Genomic DNA, 16,912 nt, shown 5'->3' with positions numbered 1-16,912 from the left:
AATAGTAGCGAATATCTTGAATTTATATAGCAATAGATTCCTTGTGGTTGAGTGTCTTTCCTAGGCAATCAAAATACTTCTTTGTATAAGGCAGAACCTTGTTGCCTGACCTTGTAAACACCTTGGAAATCGTTTTCTGTTTGGAAGCGTGTTTTAGAAGTCAAGCCAAAAAAGAGAAGTATTCTAAGAGACTTGTTTGCACTTTGGAAACAGACTTAAATAGTTTGAAGACACACTTCTAAATAAACTTTTAAAGAGTATAACCTATATTTGTTCCACTTCAGATATTTAAATACACAAGGAAAAAGAAAGAATCCTCAATCACTTTAAAGACTGTTGACAATTTCACTATGTATATAATGTATTTAGGGTAGTGTATCACTGTGAAGAAAATTCATTGATAGGAGTGTGAGTACCATAGTAATTATAGTACGAGTTACCTTCGGTACCGATGTATCTGGTAGAGACGATTCTAGCCGCACATTCCTTCACGTAGAATTATCCCCAGGCGTGAGACCGGAACCGGAAAACTTTTTGCCCAAGATCCCTGCGCGCTGGCATCACGCGACTCCGCCCAGGCGTCGTCCGCGCACGTGGCGTCAGCGAGGTCACATAAGTCCCACCCCGGTGCACCTATGTCAGTTTTCTTCAGAGAACTGTTCCACGCCACAACGCGGAGTCAGCAGACAAAACTGTGAGAGTATAGGAACAGTGTGCGAAAGAGCAGAAAAAGGAAATGTCGAGGAACAACACCATAAAATAGCAGCACCCGGCACTGCAGTACCCAAAGGCAGGGAAAGAATAAAGAACAGGGCAGCAAACCTGCCAGTACAGAGACAGCCTCCCCACCCTCCCCTCAGAGACAAGGGACATATGTAAAAACGTCACGATAACAAGCAACAGGACTACAACCCCAACCAAAGACAAGGAAGGGGAACCAGTCGGGAACACACAGGGAATGACAAAACTACAAGACATCCCCATCACAGAGTGTGATAACCCCCATCAGGAACAAGGGCAGAGGCACAGCCAAAAGACCCTAACCTCAAGGGTCGCAAAGAGCCAGAAATACCAACAAACCTATCCTCCCATGTGACAACGTGGAGGAAAAGGGGGTGGGAGGGACAGCCCGACAGAAAGAGGGAAAGAATGTACTCATAGAAGACACAGCCACCCACAGGGAAGCGAGTGCAAAAGACCAAATCACAAGCCTTCGCAAAACGGGGAGGAAGGGTGGGCCGTGAAGGAATCTGCGGCTAGAATCGTCTCTACCAGATACATTGTTACCGAAGGTAAGTAACTCGTACATCTGATAGAGACTACTAGCCGCAGATTCCTTCACGCAGAATAAATACCCTAGCCATACCCAGGGGAAGGAGGGTCTGCGAGAGGACCCCACCCACCGGGGCAGGACAGAGGACCGCCCGGGGGCCGAGTCCAAAACAGGATGAGGAGCCCCGTCCCCCAGGCAAGGGGAAATGAAGTGAAGAAGATAGCCAGTCCTCACTCAGCAGAGGAAAAAAGGCAAGGCGCAAAGAGGCCAAACACCCCACGCCCACGTGAGGCAACAAAACCTCCGACCAAGGCAAGGAAAGGAGCACCGAAGGAGATGAGCAACCTAGAGACTCCAAGGAGAGAGGAAGAGCAAAGGCAATCCCAGACAGGAGGGCGCCGAAGAAGAAAAGCAACCTAGAAACTCCAAGGAGAAGAGGCAGAGCAAAGGCAACCCCAGACAGGATGGCGCTGGCGGCAAGAAGCAGGCGGAAGCAGAAAAGGGGAACTCAAGGTCACCCAGGAAGAATCATCCAACACCCCGCAGGGACTACTGTGCCCGCAAGAGTGTCCAGAAGTCAGGGACCATCCCCCCGACAGGGAAAAGAGGTAAGCCAAGAGCAAAGCCCACTGGAAGCAGCGGAGAAGGCAGGATGACAGTCCCACTAAAGCCGCAAAAAGAGCACAACGGTGCAGAAAGAACAAGAGGGCGGCACTGGCAAGCTCCTCCAGGTGCCAAGGACACCACAGAACGAACACTCAAAGCAAAAAGGCGAAGAAGAAGGTTGCATCGGCAACATACCATAACGCCACGAAGAGCAGAAGCCCACAGGCGACAACAACTCCCCAGCACATACCAGGGTTATATAACAGCCAACACTGCCCCACATGGGGCATGTCATATCCCAAGACATGGGAACCTCTTAGGAAGAAACTTCCACAGCAGAGGACAAAAAAAAGACCTGCGGCAAAAAAAACCGCAAGAGGCCTATCAAGCAGCCAGAGGGGAAACGCAGAAGGCCCAATCTCAGGCCCAGCAGGGTGTAAAAAACCCAATGGAAAAACCCTCAGTCAAAAAGTGCTGGCCAGCAGCCAACAGAACCACAATCTCAGCCAGACAACCGGGGCGGCCCGCCCCAACGGAAGAACAGCTCCAAGAACCAGAGCAACACGCAGGTCACTGAGGAGGAGAAGAAGGAGGGGGGTAGGGGGAGGAGGAGGAGGATGAAGCCCTGCCAAGAACCTCTGGATGGCTGAGTCCACAGGGGCATGGAACAAAAGAGAACCATCGCAGAGAAGGTCCACCAGCCGATCTCGAACATTCTCCGGGAACACACTGTCCCGAAGCCAGGCATGGCGACGAAGGGCAACCGAAGAAACCATGGTACGACCCAACACCTCCGAGATGTCCAGAGCGGAGCAAAGGATAAACGCCGCCCACTCCCAACCATCCAAGATGTGATGTTTCAAATCCACACAAGCACCCTCCTGAGAAGCGGCAGACATAAGGGACTCCACCGAGTCCCACAAGCAAGAAGTAGCCCTAGCCAAAACACACTGTGTGTTAAGGGCCCGCAGAGCCGCACTGGTGGAGGCAAACATATTGCGCCCCCAAGAGTCCAGCCAGCGGGCCTCCCGTGAAGGGGGAGACAACAGCAGCGGCAAAGCAGGAAAGGCAGACAGCAAAGGGGGGCCTCTGGTCGAAGAGTGAAGAGAAAGGCACACCGTATCACACGGTGCCGGAAGGTGGTGGTGCAGAAGGTGGCAGTGCAGAAGGTGCTGGGGTACCGGGTCCCCAGTGGCGGGACGGCACCAAGTCCCCAAGAGAGAAGAGTGGAGTGAACCCTCGAAGGGAAGCAACAGTTCCCTACCATCAGAGCCCTGAAGGAGAACCTCCAGAAGATGATCTGTGGGAAAATGGGTAGCTGGATCACCCACGTGCAAAATTCCCACAGCCGTGGAAACAGCGCGGGCGAAAGCCGCACCCGCCTCCATAAGGCCCAGCGGAGGGGAAAGCAGCTCCTCGTTAGGGGACGGCTGCAAGCTGAGGCGGCCATCCCCCAAGCCAACCGGAGGAAGGAATGGCCAAGGCCGAAAGGAAGGAAGAGGGACCGAAAAGTGGGGGACTTGCGGCTCCTGCGGCTAAGACCGCGGTCGTGGAGACAGCGAGGAGCCGCCTCTAGGCGACGTCAGGGAAAAAGCCACGACACGGCGGCCCGTCTCCGGCGAGTGTGACACCAGCAACCGCCGAACCTCTGGAGAAGAGGAGGCGTCCGAAGACGAGTCCTCGACCCGACATCGGTCTGGCACTGAAGAGTCCGCAACCTGAGGCAGGACACTGTCGCCGACGGGCGCTGGAGGAGATGCCGGGGCGACCGCGACACAGCACATGGCACAGGAGACCGGAGCTGGATCGGAGCTAGGGTGGCAAAGGGCGCTGACCTGACCTCCGACAAAGCAGCCGTCTGCGTGGAGGGACGAGAAGGGCCCGGGGAGGGACGAGGAGACCCCTGCCAGCCTCGACTCGTGACAGGGCGAGATGGGCCCTCCGCCGACCCCTGTTGCGCCGCCAGGGCCCGTAGTTGCCGGTGTCGTAGCGGCGTCACCTCGGACAAGGTCGCCACCTATCCCGAGGACTGAGAGGGGCTCGGGCGAGAAGGGCCCTCCAGCGACCCCTGCGGCGCAGCCTGGGACAGCAGCCGCCGGCGCCATGGCGGCATCACCTCGGCCAAGGCCGCCGCCTGTCCTGAGGTCCGAGAGGGGCTCGGGGTGCGACCTGAGCCCCGGCGACCTACTGCGACACCACAGGGACTCCGCAGGAGTTTGCAGCGAAGCAGAGGCACCGTGGTCCGAAGGATACACCCCCGAAGGCCCGCACCCCAACAGCACCACATCCTCCGAGCCTGGATCCGAACCAGTCGGCGTCTGGGCCAGAGCCGCCGACGACGCCACGGAGGGCCTCGCACACTGCAAGAGATCCGCCGACGTCTCGGGAGGGGAAGGAGGAGGAGGAGAAGCCAGCGAAGCCTGCAAAGCCGCCGCATATGTCTCCATCTGGGCTCTGGTCGCCCCCACGCCAGGGAACAGCGGATAAGGGGACGACAGGCGGGACCGCACCACCCGCGGAGAGCCCATGCCCCGACAGTCCGGAACCCGACCCTCGGGGACAAACTGCGACACTTACCAAGAGGTGAGCGGTGCACTTGCGACCTGGGAGAAGATCAAAGTCTGCGAGGAAAGCTGGGGTCCGAGAACCTCCCTCAGGGGCCGGGCGAGATGACGACGCTGACCAGGACACACGAGCCGACAGAAGTTTAATCCGGCAACTTCGGCTTCATCTGCTGGCAATCAGTGGAGTCGTGGTGCTCCCCCAAACACCACATACAGATGGGGTGAGGATCCGTCGCCGACATGAGGTAGCCACACGACGAACAAGTTTTAAAGCCCGAAGGCATTCGCACACTGTTCCCACACACGCAGCAATAGCAGAAGGGAAAGGCATAAACAGGCCCAGACTACAAACTGGATCCGCGTTGCACATGGAAAAGGAAAAAACTGACATAGGCACGCCGGAGTGGGACTTATGTGACCTCGCTGTGCGGACGACGCCTGGGCGGAGTCGCGTGATGCCATCCACCCAGCGCGCATGGGTGCTGGGCAAAATGTTTTCTGGATCCAGTCTCACGTCTGGGGATAATTCTACATGAAGGAATCTGCGGCTGGTAGTCTCTATCAGATCTGCAGTTTAAAGAACAATCTTGTGAATACAATAGAAGCAGAAAGTATGTACTCATCATATCATTATCATAAACGGAGCTAGACAGATACAACTAGAGTATATAAAACGCTAATGGACCGATTCACAAAAGTAAACTGAGATAAAAGTCTAACTTCACGACTTTCGGTGTTCACAAAGGGAATTTGGTCTCAGTTAAACTGAAGACCAAAACTTAAGTTTAACTGAGACTAAAGTCTAACTTTACTACTTGTAAATGTTGTTGACCAGTTCTCTATAACTATTGCTCCTTTTATTGAATTTCACTGGAATACTGATCCTCCATCACTATTACACTATTATTATTGTTGTTACTCTAGCACTACCATTAGCATTTCTCTGTTGTGTTTCTCTTCCACTCTCTTCTATAGCTCTGACTTCTGGCCTACCCTTTGGTTTCCCCCCACCCCACCCCTCCACTTCCTCCCCTCACCCCCTAGCGTTTCTCCCCCCCCCCGACTTCCCATCTCAAACGCCTCCTACCTCTCACCTCTTTATGTCCCACCCCCCCTCCCCTCTATTCCTCACAATTCCCCATCCGACTGCCCTTCCTCCCCTCCTGACCTCCGCTCTCAAACGCCACCTGCCTCTCAATTCTTTTGTCCCACCCTCCTCTCGCTCCCAAGATGCAAGTGAGCTCACTGAACTCTTCAACAAGACCACCAGTGAGGTCATAGACCTCCTAGCCCCTCCCAAACTTAAAAAACAAAGCACCATTCCTTCTAAAACTTGGTTTAACTCTGATTTCAATGACAAAAGGCGTTCACTTAGACTGACTGAAAGATCTTGGAGACAACAACTGTCCGCCACCCACCTTTCCTGTCTCAGAGCCGCTAGATCAACCTATAAAAAACACATCTTCAAGGAAAAGGCCTCCTTTTTCCGAATACAACACAATCGGGCAAAAAACAGACCCAGAGAACCATTTACATTGTTCGCAACCAAAAACCCACAGCCCCCCCTAAACTTAATACCTCAAAAAAAAGATGTGAAGAAATTGCCATCTTCTTCTCGGATAAAATTGCAAAATTCGAGCACTCCTTCCATCTAACTGAGATCACACCCAATTCCCCTCTCGTTGCTGACAATACACTTATCGATCCTCCCGTATTGACTCTGTCTCCTTACTCTTCCCCTCCCCCTCTCGCTACTACCCCTCCAGATCCCAGCCTTCCCCCTCAGCAACTAAAAAACTATGCATCTTGGTCTAATTTCCACCCCGTGACTGAACTCGAAATCTCTAACATCATAAGCAAACTTAAACCGCCCTCACACACCAAAGACCCTATCCCCTCCAGTCTTATCCAGAATCTCAACCACATCATTGCCCCTTACTGGACTAACATCATCAACACCTCCTTCTCCACAGGTTGTATCCCAGACTCTCTTCAACTTGGTCAAATCACGACTATCCCGAAAAATCCCACCTTAGACCCTAATGACCTGAACAACCTCCGCCCTATCACTAACCTACCTCTTCTTTCCAAAGCCCTGGAAAAATGTGCTCTGCCTCAATTTGAAAAACACATTAACAACTTCAACCTTCTTGACCCCTTGCAATCCGGCTTCAGAAAAGGCTGCAGCACAGAAACCGCTTTGCTAAATATAATCGACGACATTCACGCTTCCCTTGACAATGGTGTATCCTGTCTACTCATTCTGCTTGACCTCTCGGCTGCCTTTGATACAGTCAACCACAACTTCCTTCTCAACTCACTCAAGTCCCGCTTTGGCCTTAACGGTCAGGTCCTTAAATGGTTCACCTCATTTCTCCAACACAGAACACAACAAGTCAAAATGAACGACTGTCTATCCAACCCCTCTCCGGTTTCCCTAGGCGTACCCCAAGATTCTATTCTCTCCCCGTCACTCTTTAACCTCTTTATAGAACCTCTTACCCTCATCCTGAAACAACCAGGAATCAACTACCACCTCTATGCCGATGACACACAACTGTACTATAAGATTAGGTCCCACACTTACGTACTTCATATTAACCATACCTTAAACAAGATCCAACACTGGCTCCACTCCAACCAACTCAAACTCAATCCCAAGAAAACTGAAATCATCCTCTTCTCCCCTAAAAACATTGGACTCCCCATCCAAACCTGGATCTCTGACCTCAATGCACTCAACTGCTCGCTATCTTTGTCCAACTCAGTGAAATCTCTTGGTTTTACCGTTGACAAAAATCTAACCCTCAACGACCCCATAAAAACTCTGCTAAAGGAGCTCGCTTCGCTCTCCGTCACCTGTAGGAAATCAAACCCTTCATCCCACCGGAAGACTTCAAATGGGTCGTCCAATCCCTGGTACTCTCAAAAATCGACTATGGGAACGCTATCCTCACACGAACCACCAAAGTCCACCTAGCCCCACTCAGATCTGTGCTCCACCTAGCAGCCAAGCTCATCACTAGCTACAAATGCTTTGATCACATCTCCCCTGCCCTGAAGGCTCTCAACTGGCTGCAAGTTGATGGTAGATCCTCCTACAAGACAGCATGCATCACACATAAATCCCTACACCAGAATGCCCCTCTGTACCTCACAAACAAACTTAAAAAAGCAGGCAGCTCCAGAACGATGAGGAGCACAAACACTTTCCTCCTCATCCCCCCCTTATTCAAAAAGAAAACCACTCAATCTCGCTCCTTCTCTGCAAATGCGCCAATCATCTGGAATGCCCTCCCTAAGGAATTGTGCTACAACCCCTCCTACATTGCCTTCAAAAAAGACCTTAAACTGCGTCTCCTCAGGAAATACTGGGATCCTTAAATCATACCTCTGACGACTCTATCCTCCTCTACTTCACTCCCTCCCCTCATCTCTCCCCTCCCCCTTCTATCTCTCTCATCCTATGTAAAAATGTATGTAAATGTATCTACTCTTATTAGACCTCAATGGAACGTTTGTTTTTATTTATTGTTTCTTACTGTGCTTTTTGAGCAACTCCTGTAATCTTGTTTATCGCACATGTAAAGCGCTCTGATACCCACGGATCTAGCCAGCGCTATATAAAACCTTTCAAATAAATAAATAAAATAGGTTATCATTAGAGAGAGAGGGAGAGCAGTGCATTATCAGTTCCAAAAGGTGTTCTCCAAAGGAGGGTGTGTTGCCTGGTGGGTGATAGAGGAGGTGGCATTTTGTTGACTGACCTCAAGCATCTTGGTTTGAGTGATATAGAGAGTGACCCAGCACTACTGCAATTAGGTAAATATCTTAATTTGTAACCCAGACGTTTTAGAGTAGAACCTCTAAGATGAATTCACTACTGAATCTACCATTGAAGAGACACCAGCACTGGGATCTTTTTCTTTGATTGTGTCACCACTGACTGCACCTAGTGTAGAGCCAGCAGCTGCTGTAAAATCTCATCTACAGCCTTGCAAGCAGACACCATAACTACACAAGGTCTCGAGGCCCCCCGTTTCCTATCAATATTGGGGAAGAAGCTGTGAGGCTGTAGACGAGATGGGAGAGAAAGTGATGCCAGGTGTGGCTTGGAGCTTCGCATGAGACGAATTTCCATCCATAGGCTGATTCAACAGGGTTGATGCAATCAGGCTGGGTGCTCTTAAATGGTATTCTGGATTTGTGAGATTTAACCTGTTACCTCCTTTATCTGCCAGTCACGTTTAGTATTTGTTGGGTCTGTCAGGTCATTTACTTTTCTCAAGCCCACTGTTAACAGAGACAGTCTTTTGTCTTGCCCAGCTAATATCTTAGGTGGGGGTACTCTGTAGTTACACTGCTGTGGTCTCATCTAAGACCAGGAGCAGGCATCTAAACTCGGGTGCGGGGTGTGCACACAAAGGACGCATGCAGCGAAATGCCAAAGGCAAGCCCGTCTGTGCCACAGCAGGGCCTAGGGCCAGGAACTCTGCCAGTTTTGGACCAAATGTTAGTAGAGAGGAACTTGCATCTCAGCGGGATGCTCTTCGATCTCGTTTTTGTTCCATACTCCAGCCCTTTCAGACCATCTTCAGGACATTTTCAAACCATTCCCGGTCTGAAAAAAGACGTTAGCTCCATGAAACACATCAATTCTGGAAGCAATAGGTCACAGTTAACTTCACTATGGAATAACAACCTAACTTGTGTCCTCTTAAATGCTTAATCACTAGTCCAGCATTGTTTAGAAATCAACAAATTAATTTTAGACCTAAACTTATATTGTCTTTTCATTATAGAGGCCGAGCTCTGAGAGAACTCAATGCCAGAGGGTACCCAATAAAACATTTCGACCCCCCGGACAAACATGGAGGTGGGACTGCTTGCACTTTTAAATAGAATCTTAAAATTCTTAATAATAGTATTTCTCACACTAAGAATGCAAAATATCTAGTCCTTACAATAATATTAAGTGATTACCCTGCAGTTAAATGTATTTTGATAAACAGACCTCCTGGTTCTGTAGATAATTGTACTCCTCTTAGTAGCTGTAGCTACATGCCTACTAAACAGTGACTGACTATCGGTTGTTGGGAAATGTAAATTACACTCTGACATTGTGCAAAATAGTGAGGCATAAAATTATATAAATTCCTTCATCCCCTACATCTGCAGTTAACTACCAGCGCTACCCACACAGCAGCCAACACACTCGATTTAGGGCCAGATGTATCAACATTACATTGTGCGAGTCTATAATAGCGAATTTTACCGATTCGCTATTATAGACTCGCAAAATGCAATGTATGTAGGTATCTGCTGATATTTTGCGATTCCTACACATTCCTTATTTGCGACTCGCAAATTGCGAGTTGCAAATAAGGAATGGCTTCCTATTAATTTCTATGGGCCAAGAGGCCCTTAGGAAAGAATGGGAATTACGTGCCAAATTTGCGAGTACCCAATAGGTACTCGCAAATTGTGCACGCAATTTCAAGGGTGCATAGGTTCCTAAAGGACACCCTATTGCACCCCTGAAATGTGCATGAGTGCACGTGGCGCACATACATGCCCAAAGGTGCTAAAATGCTAAAAAGTGCATTTTTCAAGGTAATCGCAAATTACCACCAACTTGAAGTTTGTGGTAATTTGCGATTCCTTACAGCAATATTTGCGATGGCTACTAGAACAGCATTTTGGGAAACTCAAATTGCGATTCTCTAAATGCTTGCACAAAATATGGAATCGCAAATTTTGCGATTCCTTATTTTGCGAGTAGCTTTCTTTCCTACATTGCACACAGCTAAATTGCAATCACAAACGCTGATATTCTGAGAATTTCAGCATTTGCGATCGCAATTTAGCTTGATACATCCGGTCCTTAATCTTTGGCTATCCATGTGCCCTTCATTTTAACGGTACATTACTAGTGATCCGGTCTGATCATAAATAACTCTATTTCAAATTAATCCTAAACACACTGTGCGTGGGTGTAAAGTCAGATCTTGTAGACTAGGTAGGGCCTGGCCAAACTTAAAATGAATGCCTAGGACACTCTTTTGCAAAGTTCCTGTCTCTCACGATCCTGATTCCGAAATCAAACGGGTTAATAAGTATATAGCTGTGACTTTAGACATTCACTCCGGTCAGGCTCATTGAAGCACACAAAAAAAACTCCTCTTTGGTGCACTAAGACCTTCTGATGCACCAAAAGAGATTGCAAGAAATTGGAAAAATCATGAAAGAAGCATAATAACCTGGATATTAGCCTATTATATAAAATTCAACTACAACACTACAAAAAGCTTGTCTTCAATACCAAGGCAACCTACTTTCCAATCAGATTTCTAATGCAAAAAAAACTCTACAAGAGAAGTGTCTGCTATATAAAGAAAGCCTACCACATGCCCTTAGCAACAATAAATCACACTGATCCCTCTCAGGAGACGTGCAACAACATATCCAACTTTTTTCAGGAGAAGATCACAAAATGGTTACATAACTTCGAACAAGGGGGTAAAACAACAATCATAGTCCGACAAATAACCACCAGGCCACCTTGTTAATAGTTGAATAAGGCTTCAGCTGAGCTGATTACTTAATTATTTCTGCGATCAGCTCAGCCTCCCCAATAGACATATGTCCAGGGCACGATCAATAGCAATTGGCAAACACCATTGTCTCAGCACTTACCGAACTTTGTAACTCCTACCTTCAATCAGGTATACTCCCCTTCTCCTGGAAAAATTCACTAGTGACCCCTCTATTGAAGAAACCATTGCTTGATCCTTTGACCCTGTCCAATTATCGACCCATTTCTATACTACCCCGCTTTCGTAAGATCTCAAAGGCTATGATCAACAAACAATGTATTAGCTTCCTGGAAAATCACCAACTCTTCCACTCAGCACAATCTGGGTTCAGGAAACGTTTAATACAGAAGCTGTAAGAAAACATTACCAATGACATCCTCTTCCTCTTTGATGAAAGAGGCATTGCTGTTTTGATAGTGATTGATTTATCAACCGCATTTGATACCATCAAATCATCTTGTTTCTAATTTTACCTTGCAGATTAAATTAAACTGAATTCTCGAACTTTAAATGAAGATAAAACAGAAGTGGTCATCTTTGGTAACCTCTCTTCATGGTCCAATGGATGGTGGCCAGTAGAGTTGGGGCCACTCCTAACCCCTGTATACAAAGCTAAAAAGTTGGGAATCGTCTTCAACTCTATTCTTACCTTCAATAACACCCAAAAGCTCTCACAGTCACTTGTGTGTGTCTGATCAATGTGATTAAAAAAATCCTTCCCTTCCTTATCTCGGCTGCAAGGATAATTGAGTTCTAATACTCTCCAGGCTGAACTACCGCAATAATTTGCTAGTTGACTCCTGGAATACCCAACTCAAGAGTACAGGTAATGCTGAAACTCATCTGTTCGTGTAAACTACAACATACATCACCTATTTCTACTCACCCTCTCCCTCTTCTTTGGTTGCCATTTGCTAAGAGGAGTCTTTTCAAGGCGCTACGTATTTGCCATAAGGCAATAAACAGTAACATAATGGAAAACTATATGTCCTCCTTATTAGGTTGCTGCCTTTTCACCCCCACACTGCGTTTTGAACCTCAACATCTGTTGTCAATTCCAGGGCATAAAAAAAATAAAAAATCAGGATAGATGGCAGATCCTTATCAGTGTTAAAATCCAAAGCATGAAACTCCATGCCCACATTCATCTGGACTCAATCTAACTATGTACATTTTAAAAAAACAACTGAAAACGTATTTGTTTAACTTAACTGTTGAATTCTTCGCTATTCAGTTGCTGTCTTTTATGTCTTCTAACAGAAGAATTGGCATTGAGGAGAGCCAGGAAAGTTGTTTTTGTTTCAGGCAATTGCTGCGCTTACAAATAGCAAATTCCTCCATTCAATCAATTCACCATCTACGCACAACCCAAATAGATGGAAGAAGGCAAAATCAACAAAGATACAAACAACCAAAAAATGACCATGTCGCTAAAATCTGAAGAAAAGAACGGATAAAAATGTTGATGTGAATGTACTTTATATATGCCAGATCAATATGAGAATGCTACACAGTATTACTGGGGTTTATACCAGCAATACCTAATTGGGAAGGAGTCAGGCGAGCCGGAGGGCATAGAAGAATAGATCGCTAATGGGGGGGCACTGTTCTTTGCTAGCGTTGCTGAACTGGAGATCACTCCAAAGCATATGGGTAGGAGACTACTTTACATTGTGTGTGCTCCTGTTTCCTCCTATGTTACTTATGGGTATGTGCATTCACATTCAACTGTATACTTAGTCATTGGTCCTAGGAAACGCAGTATGCAGCAATTGCCTCAGCATCGATACGAGGGTTGTCCCACTTTGTTATAGGGAGGTGGGAAGGGTGGGGGGGTTTTGTTCGACTGTTGAATTGTACTTGCTATGATCCAATTTGTGGTGATGATACAACTGCTGTATGTGGTGCAATGTCGCGCCAATGTTCTAAAATGCAATAAACAATTTTTTTGTTTTTAATTCAAAAAGAGAATGTTACACAGGAGTCAATTTTTCGACCCTAAGGCTGGAAAATGAAAAGGACTACAAGCTCTAGAAGTGGTATGGGATGGATGGATCACACCCTGTTAAGAGGAACTTGTTAAATGTTTCGAGTAGGGATAGTTTAGTGGGATGAAAATCTACTTCACTTATGACATTAATCTAGACAAAAGTTAAAACTCTTAAGTTGCATTGCATGATTATCTGATCTTGGTAGGTGCAAGACAAGTCTTAAGAATGAAGCACATGATTAACAAACCTGCTTGGTTGGACTGAAAACATGGAATGTCAGTGATCTAAATATCCCTGTGAAAAGTTACAAAATGTGGTAAGAATTGTGAATCACTTCCCACACAATTTACTGTCAGGAGAAATCTTCTCAGGAAAGACTGTAATCGTAATTGCATTTATATAGGGCTTAATACACCTGACGAGGCGCTGAAGCGCTTTAAGCTGGGCAGAACGCTGTTCTGGAGCCCAAGGTTATTGGGTAGTACAATGTTGTTGGTTACTGTTAAATGCAGCCTTATTGTTCATAGACATATTGTCCATAGATATATACACAGGACGACTAAAAAGAAAACAAGTTGCAATTGAAAAGCGATACATAAAGAGCTACTACTGAACATTAAACACACCATAAAGAACAGTGAGATTTTCAGATACATTATATTTCAATGTGTAACAAGAAATACAGATCTTACATCGGTGGTCTTTTACACACCAAATGGAAACCAAGACAAATGCTATCAAAAATTGCTATGATCAGTGCGTGAACACCAGACCAGTGAACTGATGTGTGTAGGCGACTTAAATCAGGTACTAATGTCAGAATTTGATAGGAACTCATGTGACAGTTACACTAGTGGAAGGATTTTCAGGTACATTCTAAAAGCATATACAGAAGCTAATCACATGGATATATGGCGACTAGGTGTGTGCAACACCCACACTTCTAGATGTCACATCCACAATAGATATTAGCACAACAGTGGTCTTGGATCATGCACTGGTGGTCCAAGACCAAGAATAGGGACTGTGGCGCAGAACATCAGCATAAAATCAAGGGTAGGCTCAGCGGTCTGAAGGAGATGACCTCAATTAGAAGCCAGTTGTAAGTCCTACTCACAGGAAAATCCGAACTACGCCTACAACGTTGCTGAGAAAAAGCCAATAAGGAGAACAGAATCTTAGCAACTAGACTAAGAATAAATAAGGTGAGGATGAATATATGTGATGAAATTAATAATTTGGTAGTCAAAACAATCACAGTATCTGTAAAGAAAAGGGAATGTATCAAATCCTATAAAACAAACTATTTACCATGGAGATAAACACCTAGGGAGACATAGAAAGCTTTCTAAAAGACGTTGACATGCCACACTTATCACAATAAAAGAAAGAAACATTAGAAGCCCCCATAACCCCAGAAGATATCCAATATGCTTTTAAGTTACAGCCACTGAACAAAGCACAGGGTCCAGATGGTCTTATGGCCCATTTTTGCAAGAAACATGTATCGTTGTTGATACCAAAACTGGCGAACCTACACAACTCCTAAAGAGAAATGTGAGCTGTAACGCCATCAATGGGGAAGGCCGGGATCTAATTAAATAATAAGAAAAGCAAACTTAAAGAACACTGCTAGTCCTAAAAGCCCAAAGCCTTCTTAAGTTTAGACTTTAAACTGTTCGACAAAATTCTAGCCAAAAGACTGGAACTTTTGTTATCAAGAGTCTCATACTGGCTAGACAAACCTCTGCCAATGTATATTTGACAGAAAAGGTAAACACACACAAAATATTGAATGCCATAATAACTCTTGATTCCGAACAGGTGTCTGACTGCGTACCCTGGTCATTCCTTAGACAGGTTCTAAAAAAGATAGGTGTAGGCCTAATGATGCAAAAAGTATATACGGGCAAGTTATGTGGGCATTAGTACATCGACTCTTATGAATGGAAGCAACACAACCTCATTTAGACTTAAAGGGGGAACATGGAAGGGGTGCCCCCTTTCACTTCTGTTGTTCACCTTGTCCACTGAACCCCTTGCCAATAAGGCGAGCAGATGGCTACAGTTAGAGAGATGCCTATCGGGGCATACTACACAAGATTCATCTCTTTGCAGACAACATTTTATTGACATTGACTGGCACTGAGGAATCAATTTCATATCTATAAGAAACATTCAATAAATAAGGGATCATCTTTGGTTTTACTGTCAACTTGGATAAATCAGAGATATTGAGTATGGGCCTTACAAAACATACGCAAAGAGCTCTTCCCAGAGAAGCCCCGGTTAGAGAGGCAGAGGCAAAATTAAGGATCTAGGCAACATTACACCAACCATCCTAGGGCTCTATAGAGCAAACTGCTCCACATTATTTGTGAAGATTAAAGCAGATAAGAATAGATGGCAATATTATTTTATTTCTTGTTTGGGGTACGTAGCTCCTTCTAATACGGACATAGTTCCAAGACTATTGTACGTCTTACAGGCAATGCCCCTACAGATACCCAAACAACCATTATAGAACTTTCAGATAGCATATGATGACTTTATTTGGGGCGGGGACTAAAAAACCAAGAGTTTGAGAAAAAAGCGAAGGAGATCTCAATAAGATGGAGATGTTAGACTACCTAATATTAAGACATATGAATGTAGTATTTGACTGGGTGCCATGAGCAATTGAAAAGTACTTGGTCCATATGGACAGAGCACTAATGATCTCATTTGAATTCCACAGAAAGACAGACCAGAGATAACAAATGCCCTATTCAACATCTGGGATAGTGTCTTCGAGAATCCCAAGATTATAACATCCCCATCCCATTCTACCCCTCCCGTCCCCACCTCCAAATATTATAATAGTGCGGTTCCAGCAGCCAAGGAAAAGCATAGCTTTTAAGAGAGGCATAACATATGTGACCATGTTGTGAGATCTGGGTTTCCTATACAGGCACAGCCTACTATTCCTTAATACAGCAGCCTTCCAACGATTTTAGGAAATTTCAAATCACTGTTAGCAGACCATGCATTTTGGGTAGGGAGGCAAGATTTTGTGAGCATAGCGGTAACAGATTTGTATTGAACGATCTAACAATTTGTATTACTATAAAAGTCATCTATGTGAAATGGTGCACCTGTAACCTTCTATATATAGGTCAGACTAAAGAGAAAACGTAAGCATGGATTTTGCAACATTGTCACAGAATATGGTGTCCTACCACAGGAGTGCCTTTGGTTGACCTCTACAAGAGAAAAACATAAGGTGGGAGGATATAGTACTGAACCTTTGCAGTAGAGATCTGGCAATGATTCTGAATATCTGCAAATCAAGTGGATGGATGCCATGAACTCTACTGAGAATGGACTGAATGAATATGAGGAGTGGGGTATGTTGGGGTGATTACTCCCAATGGTTGACTATTTTTTTGTATCTTTTGTTTTTTCTGGAATCTCTCCCTTGACAGGTGTCCATGTAAAACCATACCTAGATCGTCTTAGCCTTTAAGCTGCATTAGTTCAGCAGTACTTCCATTACTGTCAGCAGGGGTCACCAAGGGCTATTATCGAAGACTCCAAACTGCTCTCACTGTTGTCCTCTACTTTGCCTCCTACAGTCGCCAGAAGGAACCGTCCTTCAACAGAACTCTGAAATCCAGATAAAGTGGTCTATGTGAAAACAGAATTTTTATTGTGTAATGCTTACCTTTTCCCACTGTTCATCAGTGGAGTCCAATATGTTTCCAGCAAAGGGATTAACGGCAGCATTGGACACCAACAAATCTATTCCTCCAAAACGCTCCACAGCCTGAACCAAAAAGAAAATCAATTAGGGTAGGTCTCCTACATACTGTAACTAGGGGCCTCAAATGGAGGGAAAAAGCT

At 45.8% G+C, this 16,912-nt stretch overlaps 1 protein-coding gene across 2 annotated transcripts in view; it reads right to left on the bottom strand.

Moving 5' to 3' along the window:
* Positions 1-16,912, bottom strand: part of LOC146859197 (dehydrogenase/reductase SDR family member 4-like) — an 89,944-nt gene that overhangs the window by 30,544 nt on the left and 42,488 nt on the right. For both annotated transcript variants that reach the window (XM_085649876.1, XM_085649875.1), the window contains one exon: positions 16,734-16,835. In XM_085649876.1, the coding sequence (XP_085506002.1) occupies positions 16,734-16,835 (102 nt within the window). The remainder of the gene's footprint in view (positions 1-16,733; positions 16,836-16,912) is intronic.

The sequence above is a fragment of the Triturus cristatus genome, chromosome 3_2 (genome assembly GCF_964204655.1).
Source record: "Triturus cristatus chromosome 3_2, aTriCri1.1, whole genome shotgun sequence".
NCBI classification, from domain to species: domain Eukaryota; kingdom Metazoa; phylum Chordata; class Amphibia; order Caudata; family Salamandridae; genus Triturus; species Triturus cristatus.
Note: the sequence above shows the minus strand (reverse complement) of the source record. Positions and strands in the feature narration are given on the sequence as shown.